Source organism: Urocitellus parryii, chromosome 6 (genome assembly GCF_045843805.1).
Source record: "Urocitellus parryii isolate mUroPar1 chromosome 6, mUroPar1.hap1, whole genome shotgun sequence".
In the NCBI taxonomy this organism is placed as follows: Eukaryota; Metazoa; Chordata; class Mammalia; order Rodentia; family Sciuridae; genus Urocitellus; species Urocitellus parryii.
The window spans coordinates 43,223,012-43,246,926 of NC_135536.1; the positions used below are offsets into that span (position 1 = coordinate 43,223,012).

At 37.1% G+C, this 23,915-nt stretch overlaps 1 protein-coding gene across 1 annotated transcript in view; it reads left to right on the forward strand.

The window, feature by feature from the left end:
* Scfd1 (sec1 family domain containing 1) overlaps positions 1-12,955 on the forward strand; it is a 94,240-nt gene extending 81,285 nt beyond the window's left edge. The window contains exons 21-25 of the mRNA XM_026414197.2: positions 3,206-3,258; positions 4,577-4,610; positions 5,560-5,625; positions 7,793-7,861; positions 12,759-12,955. Of these exons, the coding sequence (XP_026269982.2) occupies positions 3,206-3,258; positions 4,577-4,610; positions 5,560-5,625; positions 7,793-7,861; positions 12,759-12,782 (246 nt within the window). The 3' untranslated portion in view covers positions 12,783-12,955. The remainder of the gene's footprint in view (positions 1-3,205; positions 3,259-4,576; positions 4,611-5,559; positions 5,626-7,792; positions 7,862-12,758) is intronic.
* Positions 12,956-23,915: the final 10,960 nt, after the last annotated feature.

Sequence of the window (23,915 nt, forward strand, 5' to 3'; positions counted from 1 at the left end):
AAAAGTCCTCAGAATTTCTTTGGTAAAAATAACTACCCTGATACTATGGCTAGAGTCTGGGATAAAGAAAAACGCATGGAAGCTGGATGTGATGGCACAAGCCTGTAATCCCAGCAGCTCAGGAGGATCTCAAGTTCAAAGCTAGCTTCAGCAAGTTAGCAAGGCCCTATCTCAAAATTTAAAATTTTTAAATGACAGGGGAGGAACTGGAGATGTGGCTCAATGGCTAAGTGCCCTCGGGTTCAATCCCAGGTGCCAAATAAAATAAATAAATAAATGGCAGCATGATCCTACCCTCATCCAAACCCTAGTGGCACATGCCTGTAATCCCAGCAGCTTGGAAGTTGAGGCAAGAGGATCACAAGTTTAAAGCCAGCCTCAGCAACCTCGTGAAGCTCTGAGCAACTCAGTGAGACCCTATCTCCAAATAAAATACAAAAAAGGGCTGGGGATGTGGCTAAGTGGTTGAGTGCCCCTGAGTTCAATCCCCAATATAAAAAAAAAAAAAATCCAGTTTGGGTTGATGTGAATCATTGTAGACTTGGCAGTGAGGCACACAATTCCAGACTTGAAAAGGAATGAGGGGGTTCAGGATTTAGCAAGTGGCAAGAGAACTTGCCTAGCACGCACAAGCTAGGTTGAGTTCACTCCTCAGCCCTGGAAAAAAAAGGAAAAAGAATGAGAATAGAATGTTCAGATCAATAGGATTTTTTTGGTAATTATAAATATTATTTCAGTAACATTAAAAGAAATTAACAAATAAAATTTTGAATTTCAGTCATGTGGAAACATAGCCTAATAAAATATCCAACATCAATTACCATTATGAAAAGAATGGAAGAATTATCTGTAAGGATAACCTGAGAGAATTAAATTCTTCCATTTTGGAATCAATATAAATAATAGTGGTATATAATATAGTAATAGTAGACTGTCACCGTATCCTAGAATATATGAAGAAGTAGTACTTCTTGAAAAGCCTAAGAGAGACATTAATGTCTGTATCAGAGAATACTGCTTTGTAATGGGCAGTAAACTGCTGGAACATATTATTCCAAACAGTAATAAAGATTAAAAATAACATTTAGATAGCCAAATATATAAGAGGTTAAGGGAAATTATGATATTTTGTTATTGCCCTTGATGTTGACATGAAAAATAATGACCACAAAATTAATACCTAACATTATTGCATACTTATTAAGTATTATCAGATATTGCATACTTATTAAGTACCAAGAACCATGCAAAGCATTTTTCACCTGTTATATATCATTTAATCCTCAGTAGAACCTTCCAAGAAAAGTATTGTTATCTTTATTCTCATTTCTATAGATGAAGAAACTGAGTCACAATAAGGTCATTAAACTTGCTCAGGGATATACAGCTAGTATGTGGCAGCATTGGAATTTTAACCACAAGCCAAATTGTCTACCATTATATTTTGTTGATTAGGGTAAGAACCGTGGAATCACAGAAATAGAGTTTAAGGAAACATCCTAAATCATTTTAACAATGGAGGCAAGGCAACCTAGAGAGGTTAAGTAACTTGCCAGGTCACACCTTTTTAGTAGCAGAATTACAATAAAAATCCTACTATTGTCCTCCAGTCTAGTACTCATCCTAGCATACACAATCCTTCTGTATTTCTCTGGCAAAACACATCAGTGGCTAAATTGTGGGTCTTAAATGTTTCTCCAAGTTGTAATTACAAGTTCATTTATTAGTTATAAAGTCAATAGAACTGAAGGCACATTACTACAGACAGATACTTTAATTAGAAAAAGTAAATGTTTTCTGTTTTGAAAGCATTTCTTCATCCATCTGCTAGGTGAGGTAGCTGCCTGCACTCTTATACCTCTCCTGTTCCCAGATGGACAAGTTGATTTGGAGGCACTGAGGAGATTAGCAAAATGCTGAAGAGATAGCAAAGTGTACTAAGTTAGACCTGGCAGGTAATCTTGAATGTATCCTATCTCAAATGTTTTAAAATGCTGTTACCTATTTTTAGATGCATTCTTATCACATTTATTAAGTGTTCTCCTTTGTCTTAATAAAGTTAAGGCAAGATATCAGATAGGTTTATTCTTGCCTTGTAAATCTGGTTGGTAGTGGTTTCTTGAAGCAAACTACTTGGAGGATTCTGACACTACATTTGGGTTTACTGAGGGTGCTGTGGTTGATTGAAAGTATCTACTATTGGGTGCGGGACTAAATAGTAGCAACACATGTAGTATATCTGTACTTTATCAGGTTTTAGTGAAACCATCTACACTCCAGAAGAAGAAAAGATGAATTTCTTTGGATGATTCTGCTATGGAAGGAGAGGCAGGCAGAGAATGGAAAGTCCTTATTCAATTAGTAGTAGAGCAATACTTTCCAACTTCTTTAATCAAAGTGTTAAGTTTCCAGTATAGTATAGAGGTCCACAACCCCTTATTCACAATTTCTGAAAAATCCAGAAAGCTTTGAAAACTAAAAGATTCTGTATAACTCATTTGGTGGCAAAATCTGACCTGGACTCCAGTTGAGGCTCTTTATAGTTTTTATTTATCCTATTTTCTGTTAATGTTCACATATATAGAAGTATTAACATATTTGATGATGAGGTGCTACCCATATTATATGTAGTTTATGCCTGATATTACCTATCTAAATTTTTTTTAATCCTAAACTCTGAAATACATATCACTCCAAAAATTTCAGATAAGAGATGTGTACCTGTGTTAGGTATTCCATATATTCGGTAAAATCATGAGATAAAATTTATACAGATAAAATTCTAAAAAACAAAAATACTTCAATACATTAACTACTTTCAGACTTATAAGACTTTTTTTCAGATTTATTTTTGAGAAGCATTATAGCATGAGAGTAGAACTTGGACATTGAAACTGCCTTGTTGCCAATGCTAGAGTTCCCATACTTATTACATATGTAACCTTAGGAACCTCTCGGTACCCCCTCAACTTGCCAATCTGAAAAATGGGGATAGTAATAGTAGCTACTTGAGAAACTCAGGATTAAATGAGTAATTTCACATAAAGCACTTAAATGATGCTTAGCACATTGTAACTACTCATTAAATGTTAGGGGTGGTTGTTTTACATGCTACAAAATTGATAGATTCATAAATATAAGATAACCGTATGCCAGAACTTCTAAAGAAAAATTCCATTGTCAAGGGTTTTTTGTTTTTAAATAGGAAACTGACGACTACAGATATTTCGATCCCAAAATGCTACGTGGCAATGACAGGTAAACAGTTTCTGTCTTCTGTAATATTTGTAGGATTTTCCAAGCATGAAAATAATTGGTTTTGTACTCTAAAGCAGCACTGCTTAATATTAAAAATTTAAACTGTGTGCTAATCTCTCAAAGAGTATTAAAAATAGTATTTTGTTGTTTTTCCCTCCAAGTATATATACAAATACATGTAGCTGTTTACTGGGTTTTTGTTTTGAGGTGTTTTTTTGTTTTGTTTTGTTTTGTTTTGGGGTTTTCTTATTTGGGGGGGCTTTTGGCATTACAAACTAAGTGTAGGGGAGGGAAATTTGGATAATGTGTGTTTTAAGAATATTTTTATCAGACCAAATGAAGAGAAAGGAGCTTTATATTTGGATACTGTTTTGTTTTTTTAATGTAGCTGCCTACAAAATCCAGTTCTTGGGAACCATTGCTATAAAAACACTTGCTGACAGTGAAGCATTCTATAAATAATTTTTGTATTTTATGACAGGCATGATATAGTAAGGTAGCCTTTGTTTATTACAGATATTTTTCAAGATTTAATTCATGGTGATACAAAAAATAGCTTATAAATTATAGAAAAATAATGGGCAGAATTAGGAGGGAAGGAGGCAGAATTAGAAGGAAGTTAAGCATTTAGGAGCATTTTGATCAGGTGAATGTCTAACCACTTTGACAGAATAATTAGACAGACTAAAGATGTTAGGAAAGGTGATAGAGCTATGTTTAGCCACTGAGTAATTGAGAAAAGTTTCAACTATCCTTGTAAATCACACTGTACAGCCTATTTTAGCACTCAAACATGTATCTGAAACACAAAAACTTTGAAAAAATGTCCTTATTAAAGATCTCTATATATCAAAGAAATATTTTTAAATATATAATAATGTAATAAAGAAAATATAATTTACTGCAAAATACGGATCCCTCTTGCCATTTTCTTTTTTCTTCCTATGTTATCTTATAGGTGTTTATTCATTTTTTTCTGCAAATATAGATACCCATAGACAACATAAATGACATTTGAAGTATGTCGAAATTTACCACCAAAATACCTACATATATACAGAGACCTGCTCCTCAGTTTTCTAGAATTTTATTTCAAAGTCAATAGGATGCCCATTCCCTTTTAGACACGTATTCTACATTTTCTGGCTTCTTCCTCTGCAGAACTCAAGTACCCACTACCCTCTTGAGAAAGAGGAGGTAGAACTGTAAATGCCTAACATACCTCTGGAGTATATGTTAATGTGGTATTTCCCATACCTGTTCTACCCATAATAAAAGCCATGGGTGAGATTTTCAGTATAGTTTTTCTCTATTACAGCTCAGTTCCTAGGAACAAAAATCCATTTCAGGAGGTAAGTTTCACATGAAAATTCTGTGCTCCTAGAAAAGATAAAAGGTAACCTGAACAATAATTTGTCATAAACATGGCTAATATGATTAGTGCATAGTGATTTGGATAAATCCAATTCTGTACCCCAAGATTTTTTTTAATTCTCAGCAACTGTATTTTCCTGATTTATAAAACTATTTATGCTTATTATATTGAAGCTTTAAAGTGGCTGAAACTTACACAATTTGCCCAAAAAGAAGGCCTGCAGATTGCAGTGAAAATTTTCTAAGTGTGGAGCTTATAAAATTGGATTCCATGCATTTGTGAAGACTGCCTTAATTTAAAATGCAAATAGACTTCTCAGCTCAGCAAATACAGTAAATAACATATAGAAAATTATATAAATGCTGGTTTTTCTGATTTTCCTGCCTATAGTAAATAACTGCAAACTGAAAAGCATCCTTTGAAGAAAGCCCTTTGGATTTATTTGCTATTACTTATTAGAAGAATAATAAGTATCTCTAGTGTTGGGCACAGTGGTGCATGCCTGTGATCCCAGCAGCACAGGAGGATCGGAAGTTCAAAGCCAGACTCAGCAACCTAGTGAGGCCCTAAATAACTCAGTGAGACCCTGTCTCTAAATAAAATATAAAAAAGGACTGGGAATGTGGCTCAGTGGTTGAGCACTCCTGGGTTCAATCCTTGGTACTAAAAAAAGAAGTTATCTTTAAATTGTTTCTGAAAACTCTGTCTCATTTTACCACTGAACAAGCATTAAAATTTATAAATGTATAAACTTTTTAGAAATTTCTTAATTAAATACCATTAGATGCTTCAGCTGTGGCCTTTGGCTAGCTAGTGTTTTTGTCCCAATTGTAGAATAGGTTTCAGACTAAAAACCATGTTGCTTGAAAATTATAACAATGTTTTTAACTATTTCTTTCAATTTAGTTTTTTGTTTGCATTTGTAGGCAATTGTTTTTGTGGTGGGAGGAGGCAACTACATTGAATATCAAAATCTTGTTGACTACATAAAGGTATGTTTTGGCCTTCTTATTCTATCATAGGATAGTTTCAGTTTTATATCTTTAGAGCACAGCATTCTTTGGTGGCTGTCCTGACCCGCTTCTAAGAGATCACTTAAAAATCCCGCATAAAGGGCTAGGGATGTGGCTCAAGCGGTAGCGCGCTCACTTGGCATGCGCAGGGCGCTGGGTTCGATCCTCAACACCACATAAAAATAAAATAAAAATATTGTGTATACCTAAAAAAACTAAAATAAATAAATTAAAACAGCTTTATTAAAAAAAAAAAAATCCTGCATATAGGCCAAGCACAGTGGCACATACCAATAAGTTTCAGTTACTCAAGAGGCTAAGGTAAGAGGTTTCTCAAACTCAGGATTTCGGGACCAGGCTGGGTAACATAGCAGGAAGTGACAGAAAAAAACTAAAAACAAAGTATTCTTAGAATGACATTTTGTAATCTTAATTTATTCACTTAACACTAGAAAATTATGATTATTATTTTTATTCTCACTTCATATAAGGCTCTAGTAAGGTAGAGATCAAGGTATAACAGGAAGAAAAAACAGACCTCCAAAACTGATTAGTGCTGCTGGGAGCGATAGTGCACTCCTATAATCCCAGTGGCTCTGGAGACTGAGGCAGGAGGATCTCAAGTTCAAAGCCAGCCTCAGCAACAGGAAGGCACTAAGCAACTCAGTGAGACCCTATCTCTAAATAAAGTACAAAATAGGACTGGGGAGGTGGCTCTGTGGCTGACTGCCCCTGAGTTCAATCCCTAGTACCACCCCACCACCAAAAAAAAAAAACCCTGATCAGTGCAACTCCCAGGATCTTTGCAAGGACACACTTTATCTTTGGATTATGAACTCCCAATATATAGGTAGGATACAAGTGTGTCTAGAATGTATCTTGATAGTTAACAGTTAAAAATGATGAGTCTTGTGCTACTGAGATAACATCCTGAGAACTGTCTTAGAAATGTTGAACCCCTCTGATGTTTTCTTGGGCTTGCTTTCTCCTTCTATACTATAGTCTCTGCCTTTATTAATAGCTCATTTATGTCCTCTATAGCCTCAAGAATCCTAGTTATATGACCTTCTGTAATTGCTGCATATACCATCTCATTTTCTAAAATTGTAAAGGTTTTTTTTTTGGAGGGGGGGAATGGGAGGGTACCAGGGATTGAACCCCAGGGGTGCTTAACTACTGAGCTTTATCCCCAGCTCTTTTTGTGTTATTTTGAGACAGAGTCTTGCTGAGTTAGAGCATTGCTAAGTTGCTTAGAGCATCACTAAGTTGCTGAAGCTGGTTTTGAACTTGTGATCCTCCTGCCTCAGCCTCCTGAATAGCTGGGATTATAGGCACGCGCCACCACACCCAGCCTAAAACTATAATTAAGGTGTGGCTTTTGTTTTTTCCCTTTATAGACTGCCATCTAGGACATTTATTCATTTTTTATTTATTTTTTTATTCATTTATTATTTGTATTCTCACTTCATATAAGGCAAGCAGCTTATTTAGTTTACACATCACAGAAATGTCCTTTTCTTATGTAACAAAGCCAAATTTTTTTATTCCTTGTTACATTATCAAATTACTTTGTAGGATAAACTTTTTACATTACAAAAGAAAACTTATGAATTTAACTTCAAGTTCACAATACAAATAGGAATTGCATTTTCTAGTGGAGAAGTTTCAGTGTTGTAATTAGGTTCCAACATTCTGTGGAAATAAAAGAAGAGTTTCAGAGTGGAACAGGATATTTATTAACATGTAAATACTGTTGCACTAGTGAGACTGAAATTATAGTCCATACTACCTGCATCATATCCTACTATGCTAAACATAGCCAAATTAATATTTTTCTTCAAGTAACATAGATCTTTAAAAGAATGTTGTGGTCTTAGATTTTTTTGGATAATTGTTGATCCTATGAAATGTGATCATACTCCTATTTTTGTATAATAAATCATTCTTATGCCTATTTTACCACTTTATCCCTCTTTATTTCAAGCAGTTTTAGGATACACATGTACACTGAAATTCAGCACCACCACCCACAAAACTAACAACAAAAATGTCCTAGCAAGTTAATATTTTTTCATAGGAAAACTGAAAATATTTTTTGTTACTCACTTGGATCTGAGTTTTTATTCATGATTTCTGTTTTTTACAGGGGAAGCAAGGCAAACACATTTTATATGGTTGCAGTGAGCTTTTTAATGCTTCACAATTTATAAAACAGGTAAAGTATACCTTTTTTAGTTTGTTTCTCTTAAGTTACCATTGATATTTTTCAAGAGAAAGAGAACTATTTATTCATCTAGACCAGTTGAAAACTGTAGAACTCAAAAATTTGTTTTAACTAACATTTTCATTATTCCAATTCTTTATGAAAAGGCAAATTGACAAAATTTAAAATTGGAGTAGTATACTTATTTAGGCAAAATTCAATTCAGCTTTCCGTATATCTGATTTTGCCAAGAGTGTCATAGATTGGGCCTGAGAAATGAAGTAACTTCTGGGCAATAACATAGGTTCAGTTGATACAGAAAAATTATGTTCACCTTTAAAGTTAATGACTGCAATAACTGAGGCATATTGATTGTCCACATGGTCCTTTTAGGATTGTTGCCACTAACAATCTTATATTGATCTTAGCTTTCAGTTGGGATGCTGACCCATAATTGATTATACCCATTTTGACTGGAGTGAGATAAAATTTTAGTATAGTTTTAATTCACATTTCCCTCATTGTTAGAGATGTTGAACATTTTCTCATGTATTTGTTGGCCATTTGTTTCTTCTTGAGAAATGTCTATTTAGTTATTTTTCCCAATAAATGAAATTTTTGTCTTATTTAGGTTAACAAGGGGAATCTCAAATTTGTTTACCATTTGAATGAACCAGATGTTGCCTTTGTTACTATTCTCATTTGTTTTCTATTTCTAATCTATTAACTTTTTTCCTAGCTTAAGTTGAAAACTTATTAACTTTAGTTCTTTCCTAAAATAAGCATTTATAGCCTTAAAATTAATTTCTGCCAAACAATAATACTTAAGCATATTCTACAAATTTTTATTTTATTTTCATTACCACTTTTAAATATTTTGTAATTTACCTTGTGATTTATTCTAAGTATTATTTATAATACTGTTCTTATATTCCAGGATTTTATAAATACCTAATAGTGCCTTGTAGTTGTAGACCATTTTTTACATAACTTCAGTTTAAAATGTATTGAAATTTCTTTAAATGGCCTAACATATAGGCCTGTCTTGCCAACCATTCCATATACTCTTAAAGAATGAGTTTCTGCAGAAGTTATGTATAGAGTTCTGTAAATATCAGTTTGGTCAGGGTATCTGATAGCATTGCTCAGCTTCTCTGTTAGTTTGAAGTGTGCTTTCTGGTTTTGGTTTGGAGGGTGAGTCCTTTCTATCATCTGCTATTAAAATTGCCAAATAGGATTGTGGAATTCTCTTTCTCCCTTTACTTCTGTCCATTTCTGTATTTTGGGCTATTAGATATATACACATTTTATGATTCATCATTTTTCTAATGGCCACTTCTATCATTATGTGGTATTTCCCTACATATCTAATAAAACTCTTTGACTTAAAGTCTACTTTATCTTATATTAACATTGCAAATGGTAAGCATAAGAGGCTAGAGTAGTAATGTTAAAACTTTTTTCCACCTATTTATTTTCAACTTACCTTGTAGACAGCATATAGTTGAACTTTTTTTTATTAGTTGTTCAAAACATTACAAAGCTCTTGACATATCATATTTCATACATTTGATTCAAGTGGGTTATGAACTCCCATTTTTACCCCGTATACAGATTGCAGAATCACATCGGTTACATATCCACATTTTTACATAATGCCAAACTAGTGTATGTTGTATTCTGCTGCCCTTCCTATCCTCTACTATCCCCCCTCCCCTCCCATCTTCTCTCTCTACCCCATCTACTGTAATTCATTTCTCTCTTATAGTTGAACTTTTTAAATTAACCATTCTGAAGTGTCTACCTTTTAATTAGAGTGTTTGACCTGTTACCATCTAATGTAATTACTGAGAATCTATGTCTACCATTTTACTATTTGCTTTTCTTTTAGTCTCCTGTTTAGGATTCTTCTGTTTTTCCTTACATGCTTCCTTTGGATTTTTGAGTTCCATTTTAATTCATCTACAGAATTTTTTAAAGCTACATCTATGCATTATTAATTCAGTATGATCTCTAAAGCAACTGCTATATACATCTTTAACTATTTGTAGACTAGAGTTAATATTGTCCAGTTGCACTAAATTTAGAAACCTTACAACTATAGAACTGTTCTCCCATATTTTACATGTGTATACACCAATAATTTCACAAGACAATGGACAGTGATATACACAACTGAGGCAAAAATGATGACAAACAAATCCTTTGCTTTTATACAGATTATTTATGACTCTCCATTTTCTTCTGTTTCCAAAAAATTTTTAATTCTATATTGACTGAAAAACATCTTTTAGAATTTACCGTGCCTCAGGTATGCTAGCCGTGAATTTTCTTAATTTCCTATTATGAAAATATCTATTTTACCTTTACTCTTCAGTGTTAGTTGTGCTATATAGACTTGAGATATTTTACTGTCTTCTAGCCTTCATTTTTTCTGATAAGTCAACAGTCATTCAGAGTTCAATAAAACTATAAGGTCATACTCTTCAAGAGTATGACATATATGTCTTGGTTGGAGAAAACTGGGTATAAATTTCCTGGCTAAGTTTATATCTTCAATAATTTAGGGAATTTTCAGACATTTTTTTCTTCAAATATTTTTATGCCCAATTTTCTTTCTCATTTTAGGACTCCTTTTACATATTCACTAGCCACATAATGATTTTTTAGTCAACAACAGCCCATGTATACAATATAATACAGCTGTGCTCTCATAAGATTATAACACAGCTGACAAATTCCCATCATCAAGTGATACCAGAGCCATCATAATGCAGCACATTAGGTAAGTGTTGTGGTGCTGTGTAGACAGACCTATTGCACTGCCACTCATAATATTTAGCACATATGGTTATGTATATTATGTACTTGATTCTGATAGTAAGTGTTGAAATTTAATGTAGCCTAAGGCATAGTGTTTATAGTTTACAACAGTGTACAATAATGTTCTGAGCTTTCACTCACTCAGACCAACTTCCAGTCTTGTAAGCTCCATTTATGGAAAGTGGCCTATACAGGCACATCATTTATCTTTTATACTATTTTACTGTATTTTTTTCTGTTTTGATGTACAGGTTTGTAGCCTAGGAGCAATGGCATTACCAAATAACCTGGGTATGCATATAGGAGGTTGTACCACTCAGACCAGATTTGTCTAAGTTTACATCATTGGTGTTTTCATGATGATGAAACCACCTAATGATATATTTTTCAGAACATAGACCCATCATTATGCATTATTGTAGGACTGTGTGTTTGGCATATATGTTGTCCCACAGATCCCTAAGAATTCTGCTATTCAGAATGTACAATTTATATTGCTCTAAGTCTTTTATTGTTTCTCTTTTGCTTTTTATAATGTATTTGTCAATTCTATGTTGCAATTTTTTTTAATCTTTTAGTTGTAAATGGACACAATATCTTTATTTTTATGTGGTGTTGAGGATTGAATCCAGTGCCTCACATGTGTGAGGCAAGTGCTCCACCACTGAGCTACAACCCCAGGCAAGCAATATTTTTTAATTGGTTCTTTTTAGTTATACAAAATAGGATTCATTTTGAAAAAATTATAAAAGCATAGAATATAATTTGTTCTGATTCAGTCTCAGTACTTCACCTTTCCTTTCCCTCTACTATCTTTCTGCCATTGGCTTAGTTGTTTTTAATTAGTGTCTTGTGGAGATACTTATCAATTCTAGAATTTCATTTGGTTCCTTTTGCATTATTTCATTTTCTCTGCTGATATTTTTTTTTTATTCTTTGGGGGCATATTTTTCTTTACTTCATTGAAGGTAGTTAGAGCTGCTTTTAAAACCTTGTTAAATTACAACATAAAGATCATCTCCCTGCCAGTCACAATTGGTTGTCTCTAGAGTATGGGGCACATTTTTCTATTTCTTCATATATTGATTAGCGTTACATTATGTTCTTAACTTTATAAATGTTCTGTTTTGAAGACTGAATTCTGTTTCTCTTAAGAATATTGATTTGGAGATAGGCAGTTACCTTGATTGGACTCACTTCAAACTGTTTTCTTGGGCAGGATCTCAAATCCTGACTTCTTAGTCTCTCCCATTTATGAGAGGTTCAGGTTTCATGATAGATTTAGGAAATGTCTACACAGAATTTAAGGATTTCATTCCCATCTGTCTGTCTCTCCCTCCTTTCCAGGACCCACCCTCACTTTCCAGTTTCTTTAGTTGCCTTAAGCACACTCTGATTCTTCCAGGCAAGAAGGACTGCCAGTTTTCTCTCACAGTTCTAACTCCCCAGTATAACACCAGCTGAGAACCACAAAACCTGGGAATCAGTCAGGGCTATTCCCTCCTTCTGGGTGGTGACTCTTTTCTAGTTGCTGTCCACTGCCTTTGGCTAGTTGATTTTTACATTTGGTTTAAGTTTATCATTTTTATATCTGGGAAAGTTAGTCCAATAGGAGTTGTACCCAGCCTTCCAGAATTGAAAGACTTGACTTCTGTTTTTCATGATCTACTTTAGAAATACATATGAAGAAGAAAACTATCAGCAGTAAAGTTATTTTCCTTTACATTTTCTTATTTTTTTCTACTCTTTTTTTTTTTTAGAGAGAGAGAATTTTAATATTTATTTTTTAGTTTTCAGCGGACACAACATCTTTGTTTGTATGTGGTGCTGAGGATCGAACCCGGCCGCACGCATGCCAGGCGAGCGCGCTACCTCTTGAGCCATATCCCCAGCCCAGGGTTTTGTTTTTTTTAATTCAGTTGTTAAAGTTTATTATTATTATTTTAGGAATGCAGTGAATCAAATAGGAAACCTAAATTTTACTGTGATGAAAGTGAATTTTCTTAGGGTGTTTACAGGTATATTTTGAAAGCATAACCATTCTTTGTGTTTTTTTTTAAAGTTATAATTTTGTGTTTTGTTTTAGCTGTCACAACTTGGACAGAAATAACACAGAAGAACCTTAATATGATAATCCACTTGGAGCCTGGATAAATGTTAAAAAGAAAAGTCAAAAGAGCCAGATATTTTCCTTTCTAAAACAATGTCCTAACAGTGAAACCCAAGAGTTGTTAATTTTTAAGGAAATTCTATACTTAATATAATGTATACTGATTAAAAGAATAAAGCATTTCAGAAATAAAATTTTAACATTTTTCTTTCTCCTGTTATGTTTAACAGATGACTACGATTGACCTTTAAATAAGGTTATCCTATACAAATATTACTTGACTGGTTCATGAATCCCTTACATACATTTTTAATTGTAAAACTACTTTTTTATAGTTCATTGGTTTTCACATTATAAAATGTACATAAACATGTGTGCCAGATATTAGGTGAAGTTTCTTGTTTGTTTTGGGTACTAGGGATTAAACCCAGAGGTGCTATACCTCTAGGCTACATCCCCCAGCCCTTTTTATTTTTTGAGATGGGGTCTTGCTGAATTGCTGAAGCTGACCTCAAACTTGCAACCCTCCTTTCTCAGCCTCCTAAGTCATTGGAAATATAGGCATGAACCTCCACATCCAGTGTAAGTGGAGATTTTAAAACCACTTTAATGTCTATTCTCCATCTGGCACACCTATGTACATTTTATAAGTCTTTTCCTTTCTGTATGTTGACAGGACAACACTAACATGGTTTGGAATGAACAAATACAAATAACATTCACCCCTTAAATTCTAAATAATATGTATTAAACTTGATTCCATGCTTCATGGTGTGCAATACCAAAAAGAAGTATTGTTCAATTATGTATTCATTATTCATTTTAATAAAGACAAATGAGGGCCAGGAGCTGTGGTGCACACCTGTAATCCTACTGGCTCTGGAGGCTGAGACAGGAGGATCAAGAGTTCAAAGCCAACCCCAGCAACTTAGATTTAGATCCTGTCTATGAATAAAATTTTAAAAGGGCAGGGGTTATGGCTCAGTGGTTAAGTATCCCTGAGTTCAATCCCCAATATCAAAAACAAAAACAAAAAAGACAAATTCGGTACCAAAATTTGATAGTACCAACAATTATAACCAGGAATAACTTTTCTATCAAATTAATGAACATTTACTTCAGAGAAACTAAAAGGCATTGTGGAAATGTGTTCAGAACAAACACAAAATTTGAAGGCAGAATTAATCAACTTTACCTAGCTGGCTACAGTAAACCTAAACTGACAATTAACATATATGAGGTCTTAATTCTATAATGCTATTCATAAAAAGAGGAAGAAATTTCAAAAATCTCCTCTCACCACATGTTCACAGAGGAAGGAAGGCTTCATCAGAAGACAGACCTGATAGCACCTTGATTATGAACTTCAGCTTCCAGAACTATGAGAAAATAATGTCTGTTCTTTAAGCAACCAAATCTGTGATATCTTGTTACAGGTTCCTGAGCTGACAAATTAAGACAAGAACCAACTGATGGGAAAAAAAAAAAAAAAGTGAAAAGACACAAAATCCCAGTATTGGGAATGAAAAAAAGAACATTAGTAATAGTATTGCTGACATCAAACAAGTAAAATGGAACTACCACTTTAGGCCAAGATAGAGCACTAGGTAACTGCTTTACCCTCACACCAGCAATAATTTTAAAACTGGACAAAATATTAAAACAACAGTCCTTTAAAATATTGGACATCAGCAGCTAAGACTGTAGTCCTGCAGACAGGAATTAAATAGGGTGATTCCTAGATTGTTAACTGTGGTGCCAGAACACCCTTAGTGCCCCTTAGCTGAGCAGACAGTTCCGGGTATTCAGGGGTGGCCACAGTATTCAAGGTAGAATGTCAGAGAAGACACTATACTCCAGCTTAGCAGAGGGTCCTCATTCAGTAGAGTACCTACCAGGCAAGGGAGGAAAACTACCTGAGACTGGGGAAAGAACCACCCCAAAATAATTGGAGGGAACAATCCTCAGAGCTCACAACCAGAGTAGAAAAATGCACAATTCACATAGAATCAAAAACTCACAAGTATATTGCCATGTTAGTGAGGAAAATAGTCCCAAACTAAGAACTGCTCTTGAGTCCTACAAAGTTTATAAGCAAGGCCTAAAAAGATCAAATTATTTCCAAATAACCATATCCCAGACCAATGCTCAAGACTACAAGAATTATAAAATTTTTTAGCACCCAATAAGGTAAAAAATTTGAATTTGAAATCTAATCAAATGCAAAACAACAGAAAAACACAATCCCCAATAAGGATAAAAATCTATTTAAAACCAAAAATATCACAGCTGCTATAATTTGGAAATGAGGACATTACTTAATTACTGTTACTCCCTTGTGATCAGGAAACCAGGGAAAAGACTGAACTTGTTAAGTAGAGGTGTGAAAATTGACAAAAGACCCAGACCTAACTTGTAAAGACAAAACCTGCATTATCTGTATTAGTTTCTGAAAGCAAAAATAACCAAATTGGAGAACAGACCTCAACAGATCAGCAAGCCTTCTTTATTAAGCAGCAGAATGGCACAGTTTCAGAGGAGAAAATGACAATTGATTACAGGAGGGGTCTGATTTTTAAATTTTTTTAAAACTTTTGTATTTCTTACATACATGACAATAGTGGAATGCATTACAATCATGATTATGCCATTATACATGAGCTTTCTTATTGGTTTTTGCATTATAATCCTTAATACACCTTTATACCACAATTTATCATATCTCTGCTTGTATATAAGGTATGTTGACACCAAATTCACATCTTCATACATATATTTTGTATAATGATGAGGGTCTCCTTTCACCATCCATGGTATACCTCTAGATAGGGAATAGGGGTAGGAGGGAAAGAGGGAGAAGGGGAATAGCATGATTTTTAAATTTTTTAAAGTGAGGTTTTTAATCATAACACGTGAGATTTGAATCATTTGCAGAGTGTGTTGTTTGGGCAGTCAGGGGGGAAACAGTTGCAAAAGTTTGAAACCCATTGTTGCTGGGAAAGGGTGAAAGTCCAGAGCGGAAGACTCATTGTTTGCTTTTGCCCCCACACTCCCACCCACCCAGTGTCCTTCTTTCTCCCTAGAGGTTGTTGTTTTCCATATTCTTCATTTTTACAGCTGTAACCTGAAGAATACCTACTGGTGCTGTAACAAATCACAAATCCACTGGCTTAAAACACCATAAATTTATTATCTTACTACTCTAGAAGTCAGAAATCTAGAATGGGTCTCACTGGGCTTAAGTCAAGGAATGGGAAGGGCTGTGTTCCTTGGAGGTTCTGAGGAACCCAGGGGCTCACTTGCTTTTCCAGCTGCTAGTAGTCGCCATAATCCATGGCTAATGGCCCCTTTCCATGTGGAAAGCTAGCAGTGTCCAGCCAAGTCCTTCTTATTTCATGTTTTTCTCCTTCCTTCCACATTTAATGGACCTATGTGATTACACGGGGCATACCTAAATAATCCAGGATGATCTAGAACACTCCACCCAAAAAGAGCAGCACTCTTTTCAAGCACTTCAGAACACTTACTAACATATACCATATTCTGAAACTTGAAATAGATCTCAATAGATTTTAAATTTACTCAAATTTTTAAAATAACAAATCAGTAACATCCAGAACACAGTAGTCACAGGTTGTTCCTCAAAAAACAGGCTCAAACAGATTAGCATGCTAATGAAGAAGTGTTTTTTGAGATCAGCACCTGCTGGAGAAGAAATGTAAGGAAGGGACAGAGGAAGCTGCCCAACTGTTGTGTCTCAGTGCAGGCCCTATGGCTCACAGGGAACTCAGCTGGGATGGTCTTTCAGAATCTGAAAAGCCAAGAAGTCAATGATGGAGGCTGTCCCCAAGAAGCAGGTTTGACAGGGCCAAGACTTGAATTTGGCTAGTACTGTGCAACCAAGTACATGATCCAGTGTACACTTTGGCTGAAGGAAGTTTGAAGAGAAGGAAAAGAAGTCCCTTGAAGTAGAGGGGTGGGGTTCACATTCACCTCACCTTTCCTATGGAAGCAGAGCCCATATCATCGCCAAAGCATCTGAACAGTTTATGCTCAGGACTTGAGGAGAGATGTATGTAGAGAAAACAAGGCTGTGTTGAACTCCTGAGGAGGTTAAGCAATGTCCCTGCTTCCTCAGTAACAGAGAAATTGTACTTCAGCTATTTAACATTTGTTTAGAAAATGGGGGTGCAGGGTCAAAACTCTACAAAAGACAAGGTCTCTTCATATTGTCTTTGTGTTTACAAATATACTGGAAAGAAACAGCCATATCAATAAAAGTATGGTATTTTTCTTCAGAATTGCTTTAAAGTCACAAACATTTTTGCCTTGTGAAAATCAAGCTCATTTCTAAGTTTCTGAGAAACTTTTCCTGTGGCCTATAAGTTTCTTGAGCTTTTTTTTTTTTTTTTTTAATGTTGCTAGAGAAATCTTGGCCTTTCTCAGTCCACAGCTTAGATGTGTCCTGAAATGGGTTACCTTGGCAGGCCATCCACAGTATTACAATGGTCATATAGTTGTTCTCTCAGGTTTGGCAGTTCAAGAAGCGTGTACCAACAAGAGTAATTTGGCTAACTCAGAAATTAGTTTTATCCATTTAGCAGTGATTTTCAGAATTGATTCCTGCCCTGAGAAAGTACAGAACAGGGATAGAGGTCAATGGGAAAGTGAAATCAAAGTTTTATCCATCCTCACAACAGTACTGCCACATAGAAGTTACAAATTTATAGATGGAAACAATCCCGAGAGGAAACAATCATTCACAACTGACACATGGTAGAGCCAAAAAGGGAATGCACATCTGTCTGCCCCAAATTCATCTTCTTTCCACTGCTCAAAATTCCCTGCATTAATGGGCTGGAATTGTATGTAGCTCAGGGGTAAAGTGCTTGCCTAACGTGTGAGGCACTGGGTTCAATTCTCAGCACGACATATAAATAAATAAAGATCCATTGACAGCTAAAAATATATATATTTTAAAAAAATTCCTGCATTAAGAGCCAGGCACAGTGGAACACAACTCTATTCCCAGTAACTCAGGAGGCTAAGGCCGAAGGATCAGAAGTTCAAGGCCATCTTGGGCAACCTAGCAATACTGTCACAAAATAAAATTTTAAAAGGGCTGGGGATATAGCTCAGTGGTAGAGCACCCCTGGGTCCAGTCCCCATTGGGGGAAGGGGGACAGTGGTGGAATTTCTCTGGCTGGGGAAGTGGGAGGAGGCTTAGGAGCTGTAATGGGCTACTGCTCACCAACAGGAGTCAGCCACTTTACCTCCCTGTTTTCTCCTATGTGGAATGAGGGTTGTACAGAGTAGGGTGTCTGACATAGGGCCCTTGAGGCCATGCAGCTCACCTGAACCAGCCAGATCAGGATATTCAACAAATGCCTTACCTGATGGGCCCTTGCACATAAACTGGCAGGCTAAGACACCTATTAGAAAACATTTGAGCAGTTTGTCACAAGCATAGAAAAGGTTGACTCACATGGTATAGATGGGACTCTACCATGAAAGGAAAAGGCAAAACTTAATAATAATAAAAATTTGAGGGTCTGGGGCTGTAGCTGGGTGGCTGAGTGCTTGCCTAGTACTTATGAGGCACTAAATTCGATCCTTAGCACCATATAAAAATAAACAAATGAAATAAAGGCATGCTGTCCATCTACAACTACAAATTTTTTAAAAAAAAATTTTTTTTGAGGAGCTTCAACACAAAATAAGTAAAATAGGTGATGAGGCTTTCATTTCATTAATCGGGTAATCTTTTTTTGCGGGGGGTGGCACCAGGGATTGAACTCAAGGACACTTGATCACTGAGCCACATCCCCAGTCCTATTTTGTATTTTATTTAGAAACAGGGTCTCCCTGAGTTGCTTAAGCGCCTTGATAAATTGCTGAGGCTGGCTTTGAACTCATGATCCTCCTGCCTCTACTTCCCCAGATGCAGGGATTACAGGCATGCACCACCACACCTGGCCAATCAGGTAATTTTGTACTGTGACAAATTACAAATGAGATTCACATGTTCCAAATTGTGACATTTTAACATGCCCTTAAAATTTAGGATCTCTAATATTCAAAACAAGCAGGGGGTGAATATGTTGATTCCTTTAAGACATTTGCTGAAATTTTTTCACAATTTCCTGAAATTAGATGGCACAAAAGAAACCAACTCCAGGGACTGACAAAACTCAAGTGACATGTAAATAAAGAAAGCAGAAAGCTGAATTGGTCTTGTTCAAGTGACTACATCAAATAAACGGATTCAGCAGAGAGAACCAGAGACTATTCAACCTGACCTTTTGAATTACCTAGGCTCAACATAATTGTGGAACTTCAAAAATCGATATCCAAAGAGATTCTGAGGTGTTGAATATGCTCCAGGCTGTAAATATGTCTGGCTACTTTTAGGAAGGAAATTATTCTAAACCAGGAAGCATCGGTCCATCTTTGTGGCTCAGCTTTAAGAGGAACAGCCAACTGAGATGGTGTGGCATCCTGAGAATCCAGAGCCAGCTACAGGACTCCTAGTGCTCTCCTGAGGTGACCACAGGATGACTGTAACAGCTCATACTGATCTACTTGCCAGCATCATTTTCCCTGATTTTTGTCACCCAGTCTTTCCTGCCCCTGCTTTCACCTGGCTAATGCCATTCCTGACAACTACAGTAATTGTTAAGGGATCAGCACATAATTAAACACAGCCCATGACACGTGATTAGACTCTGCTGAAGTCATTTTTTTACAGGCCCAAGGAGACCACTCTCCTGTCTGCCGGACTTACTCAAGGGCCTTAAACATGAGTTGTGGATATTACCCCATGAAGCCTGAGAACAAAACCAGTGCAGAGCCCAGAGATGTCCTAATGACACTAATTGAATCCCCCAGGTCTGTGATTACCATAATCTTTGAGTTTTGCAGCTTCAGAGGCAAAGCCTGAAGAGATATGCAAAACCCAATGGGTAATTTAAATATCCTAATATAGCCAAAGAAATGCAAATAAAATTTAAGAATAGTTTTTAAACATTGGACTTTGGAAAACAGGACAGTGATCCCTAAGAGGGAAAAACAAGACAATCTCTAGAGTCTTCCCACTGTATTTCCTAAAGAAGTTTTTCTGGTTGCAGCCCAAGAAGGGTGAGCCCAGCCCAGAGGTCTCCCTGATTTGCGGAGAGAGGAATGTACAGAGCAGAGTACCAGAGAGAATGAGGACACAGAAGAAGATAATTCTGGAGCTCTACAGAAAGTCTCCCTTGAGTTTTCAGCTGAGCCACTGATAAAGGCATGTATGTGAGGAGCTTACCAAAGGTAAAGGAACCACCTAAGGATCAGAGGGAAGTGAGAAATCCTCTGTGCTCACATGGAGCCATGAAAGTGTCTGTTCTAATCAACCAGAGTGAAAAACCTCATCATTCACTGTTGAGAGCCCCAGCAAACTTCCAGCTGATTGGCTCACCATGGCCCCAGCAAACTGCTAACTGCCAGCTGATGATTGGCTCACAGCGTCCAAAGCAAACTTCCAGCTGCCAGCTGATTGGCTCCTCTGCGGTGATGCTCATTGGGCTGTTTCCCCGCCCTTTCAGACCACGGAGCTGCTCACTGGGGGACTCTTTGGCTCTGCCCATGAGACCCAGCCAATCAGCCTCAAGAGCAGGAGGAGTGGGGGTTGAGAGGCTTGTGGGAAGCCAGTGGTGGCAGTTGGGCTCTGAGGGAATTCCTAAAGAGCACCTGTGGTGCGTGTGTTCTAAAAATAAAGTTCGTTTCTGCTTGATAAGTGGCTCGTGAATTGTGCCCAGCCAGACTGCGGCAATTCACAGGATAATGGGCAGAGTACTCAAAAGGGTTTTGCCTCAATAATGGGGAAAATTAGCTCTAGTCTAAATGCTATTCTGGTTCCATCTAACACTTGTAGCAAGAACCAAAAGGATCAAATTGTAATCAAGGACCAAGTAACTTACTATTATGTCCCAGAAAGCTCACACATAGAGGAATACAAAAATCTCTAGCACCCATCAAGATAAAAGTCAATGTCAATAATCACATAATAAATTATCAAGTAAGACACAACACCATAATAAACAGGAAAATTCTCCATAGCCGAATTAGGAGATGACAGCCAAGTTACGTCCTCCAGCAATTGTCTCTCCACAGACATATCCCCAAGGAAGCACAGCTGGGCCTGCCACTGCAAGACCCAGCACCAGGCGGAAGCCAAAGGGAAAGATCTAGAATCAGCCAGAACTCACGGATGGAGCTTCTAGACCTGCCCCAGCCTCAGGGAAAGATCTGCACTGCAGGACAGACTCATGTTTTTGACTTGTATCAGTGCCAGCCATGGAGGGGCTGGGGGCACACCACCCTCCTGAGACTCTGCAGGCCCTTGTATCTATGAGACTTAGGTGCCACCCAGCTTAGACTCCACCACATCTTCCCCAGCCATGCCCAGGCCAGGGCTCAAAGAATCTCTAGACCTGCCTGGCACCAGGCAGAGGCCTGCACCCCAGTGGGACAGGCTTGTGTTCCAGCCTCTGTCAACACCATCTGTGGGGGAGGCCTGGTTCACCCCTGAGACCATATAGGTCCTGCAGCTGTGAGACTCAGGCACAACCCTGCTTAGTGTCAGCCTTAGTGGTCAAGGGACTGCTGTTACCAACACTGCCTTGAGTAGCATAGCATGGAGCAAGACTATTTGCTGGGGGTAGGACAAGATAGTAAGCACAGGATTTTGCCCTTGGAATTTGGTGCCAGGTTGGTAAAACCTACCACTGGGCAGATCCTAACAGCCCCATCCCCAGGCCTACCTGCATCTCTGAATAGCCCTGGTGTGGGGCAGAGGCATACAGACTTCTATTCCAGCCAGCGTCACCTGTGCCCAGCTATAGCAGTCTTTTGCCATCGGGCCATCTCAACAGAGGCTACCCACAACAGGTAGCCTGTTAATGGGCTGTGAACTCTTCATGTGACCCAGTGTGGTAGCACTGGGTGAGCCCAGGACTCCCGGCCCCATTCTTCCCCAACCCTCAGCAGCATAACACAGAGTAAATATCTCCTCAAGGCAAGAAAAGGAAGGTGTGCTCCAAGTCCCATTGCAGGGGCAGTGATTCTGTCCAGGCCAGGCAGAATTCTACAGTGACCAAAGATCAATGGCTGTAGATGAGATTTCAGGACCTACCCCAGCCCTAGGAAAAGACTCTGAGGACAGCCTCCTCCAGCTCAACACTGAACACACCAATGGTGGAGTTGGACAAGCCTGAGCTTAGATTGCCCTCTAGTGGTAAGACACCAGCAACACACCAACAACTGACTCAGGACAGACCTAAACCTAGGGCACCACCTAGCGCTGAAATAGCCCAAGTGAACGCCAGCTCAGAGAACATAAGCAGCATGCTGGACCACCTGCAAGCCAGGCACGAAGCAGGGTTGTGAAGATGGAATAAACAAATACCCAACCCCTCAATGCACAGTTAACATCACACTCCAGCAAGCCCTGAGAACTTTCAAGGAACCATGACCTCACCTCCCAATTAAAGCACCAGAAACCAACCATGTAGTAACCAAAAGGGGCCCACCCTCAAATGGAGAATTTTAAAACAGCTTTTTTAATGCAATGTAATGAGCTCCAAGAAAACAGAAATGCCTCAGTATCTTATAAGAGAAACTTAGACAGAAGAAAGCAATTTTTTAAAGTCACACAGAAATCCTTCAGCTGAAAAATATACCAAGTGAATTTAGAAACACCATAGAGGGTCTAGGGTTAGTAAAGCACTTGCCTAGCATGTGTGAGGCCCTGAGTTAAATCCCCAGCATTGCAAAATAAGCGAAAACATGATAGAAAGTATCGATTTTTGCAGAATAGAGCAAACAGCAGAAAGAATTAGTGAGTTCAAACACAGGCTATTTGGGGGAAAAAAAACACAATTGGAGAAGAAAGAAAAAGGAATCAAGAGAACTTCTGAAAATTTTGGAAGAGCATTCAAAGAACAAACATCCAGGTTACCAGATTACTGGAGTTCAAGACAGACTCAAGTGTGCCAAAGGGGTGGAAAGTTTACTCAAAGATGTGGTAACAGAAAACTTCAAACCTCGAGAAGGATACAAATATCCAGGTACAGGGAGGTCAAAAGCCTCCAGTAAGACTGAACTCAACTCTATCCCAAGATATATCGTAATAAGCAAGAAGAAAACATCACAAGGTATAATAAAGCCCACTGGTAAAAGTAACTAGACAGATGTGGTGCATAAACCATTCATACCTACAGCATAAGACTGAAAAATAAATAATTAACAGTAATAATTAAATTAAAATGTTAAGAAATAGGCAATATAGGAAAATGTAAAATGTGGAAGAAATGGAGTGCAGTGTAGAGTTTTTATGAGCATTTTCTCTTATTTCTTCACAATCATGCTAAGTTACTACATTTCAAAATATTTTGTTATAATCAAGATGTTTTTTGGTAAGCCTTATGATAACCACAAAGTAAAAATCTGTGACCAAAATAAGCAAGGAATCAAAACATACTACTACAGTAAATCACACTGCAGCCGGGAGTGGTGGCACACGCCTATAATCCCAGCAGCTCGGGAGGCTGGGGCAGGAGGATTGTGAGTTCAAAGCCAGCCTCAGCAAAAAGTGAAGTGCTAAGCAACTCAGTGAGATCATGTCTCTAAATAAAACACAAAATAGGGCTGGGGATATGGCAGTGGTCAGGTGCTCCTGAGTTCAATCCCTGATACCAAAAAAAAAAAAAAAAAAAAAAAAAAAAAAAAAAAAAAAACTAGAAAATAGCTCACAAAACATCTGTAAGATCTTCCTCATCAATAATAATTACCTTAAATATAAGTGGATTAAGTTCTCCAATTAAAAGACATAGTGACTAAATGGATTAAAAAAGAAGAGGAAAAAAAAAAAAGACCCAACTATATGTTGCCTACAAGAAACACAATTCACCTCTAAGGACATGCATGAACTGAAAGTGAAGGGGTGGAATGAAATATTCCCTGTAAATAGAATCCAAAGAAAACGGAAGTAACCATACTTATATAAAATAGACTTTAAATCAAAAGCAGACAAAAGAGACAAGGCAGATCATTTAAAATGATAAAAGTGTTAATTCTTCAAGAAGCAACAATTCT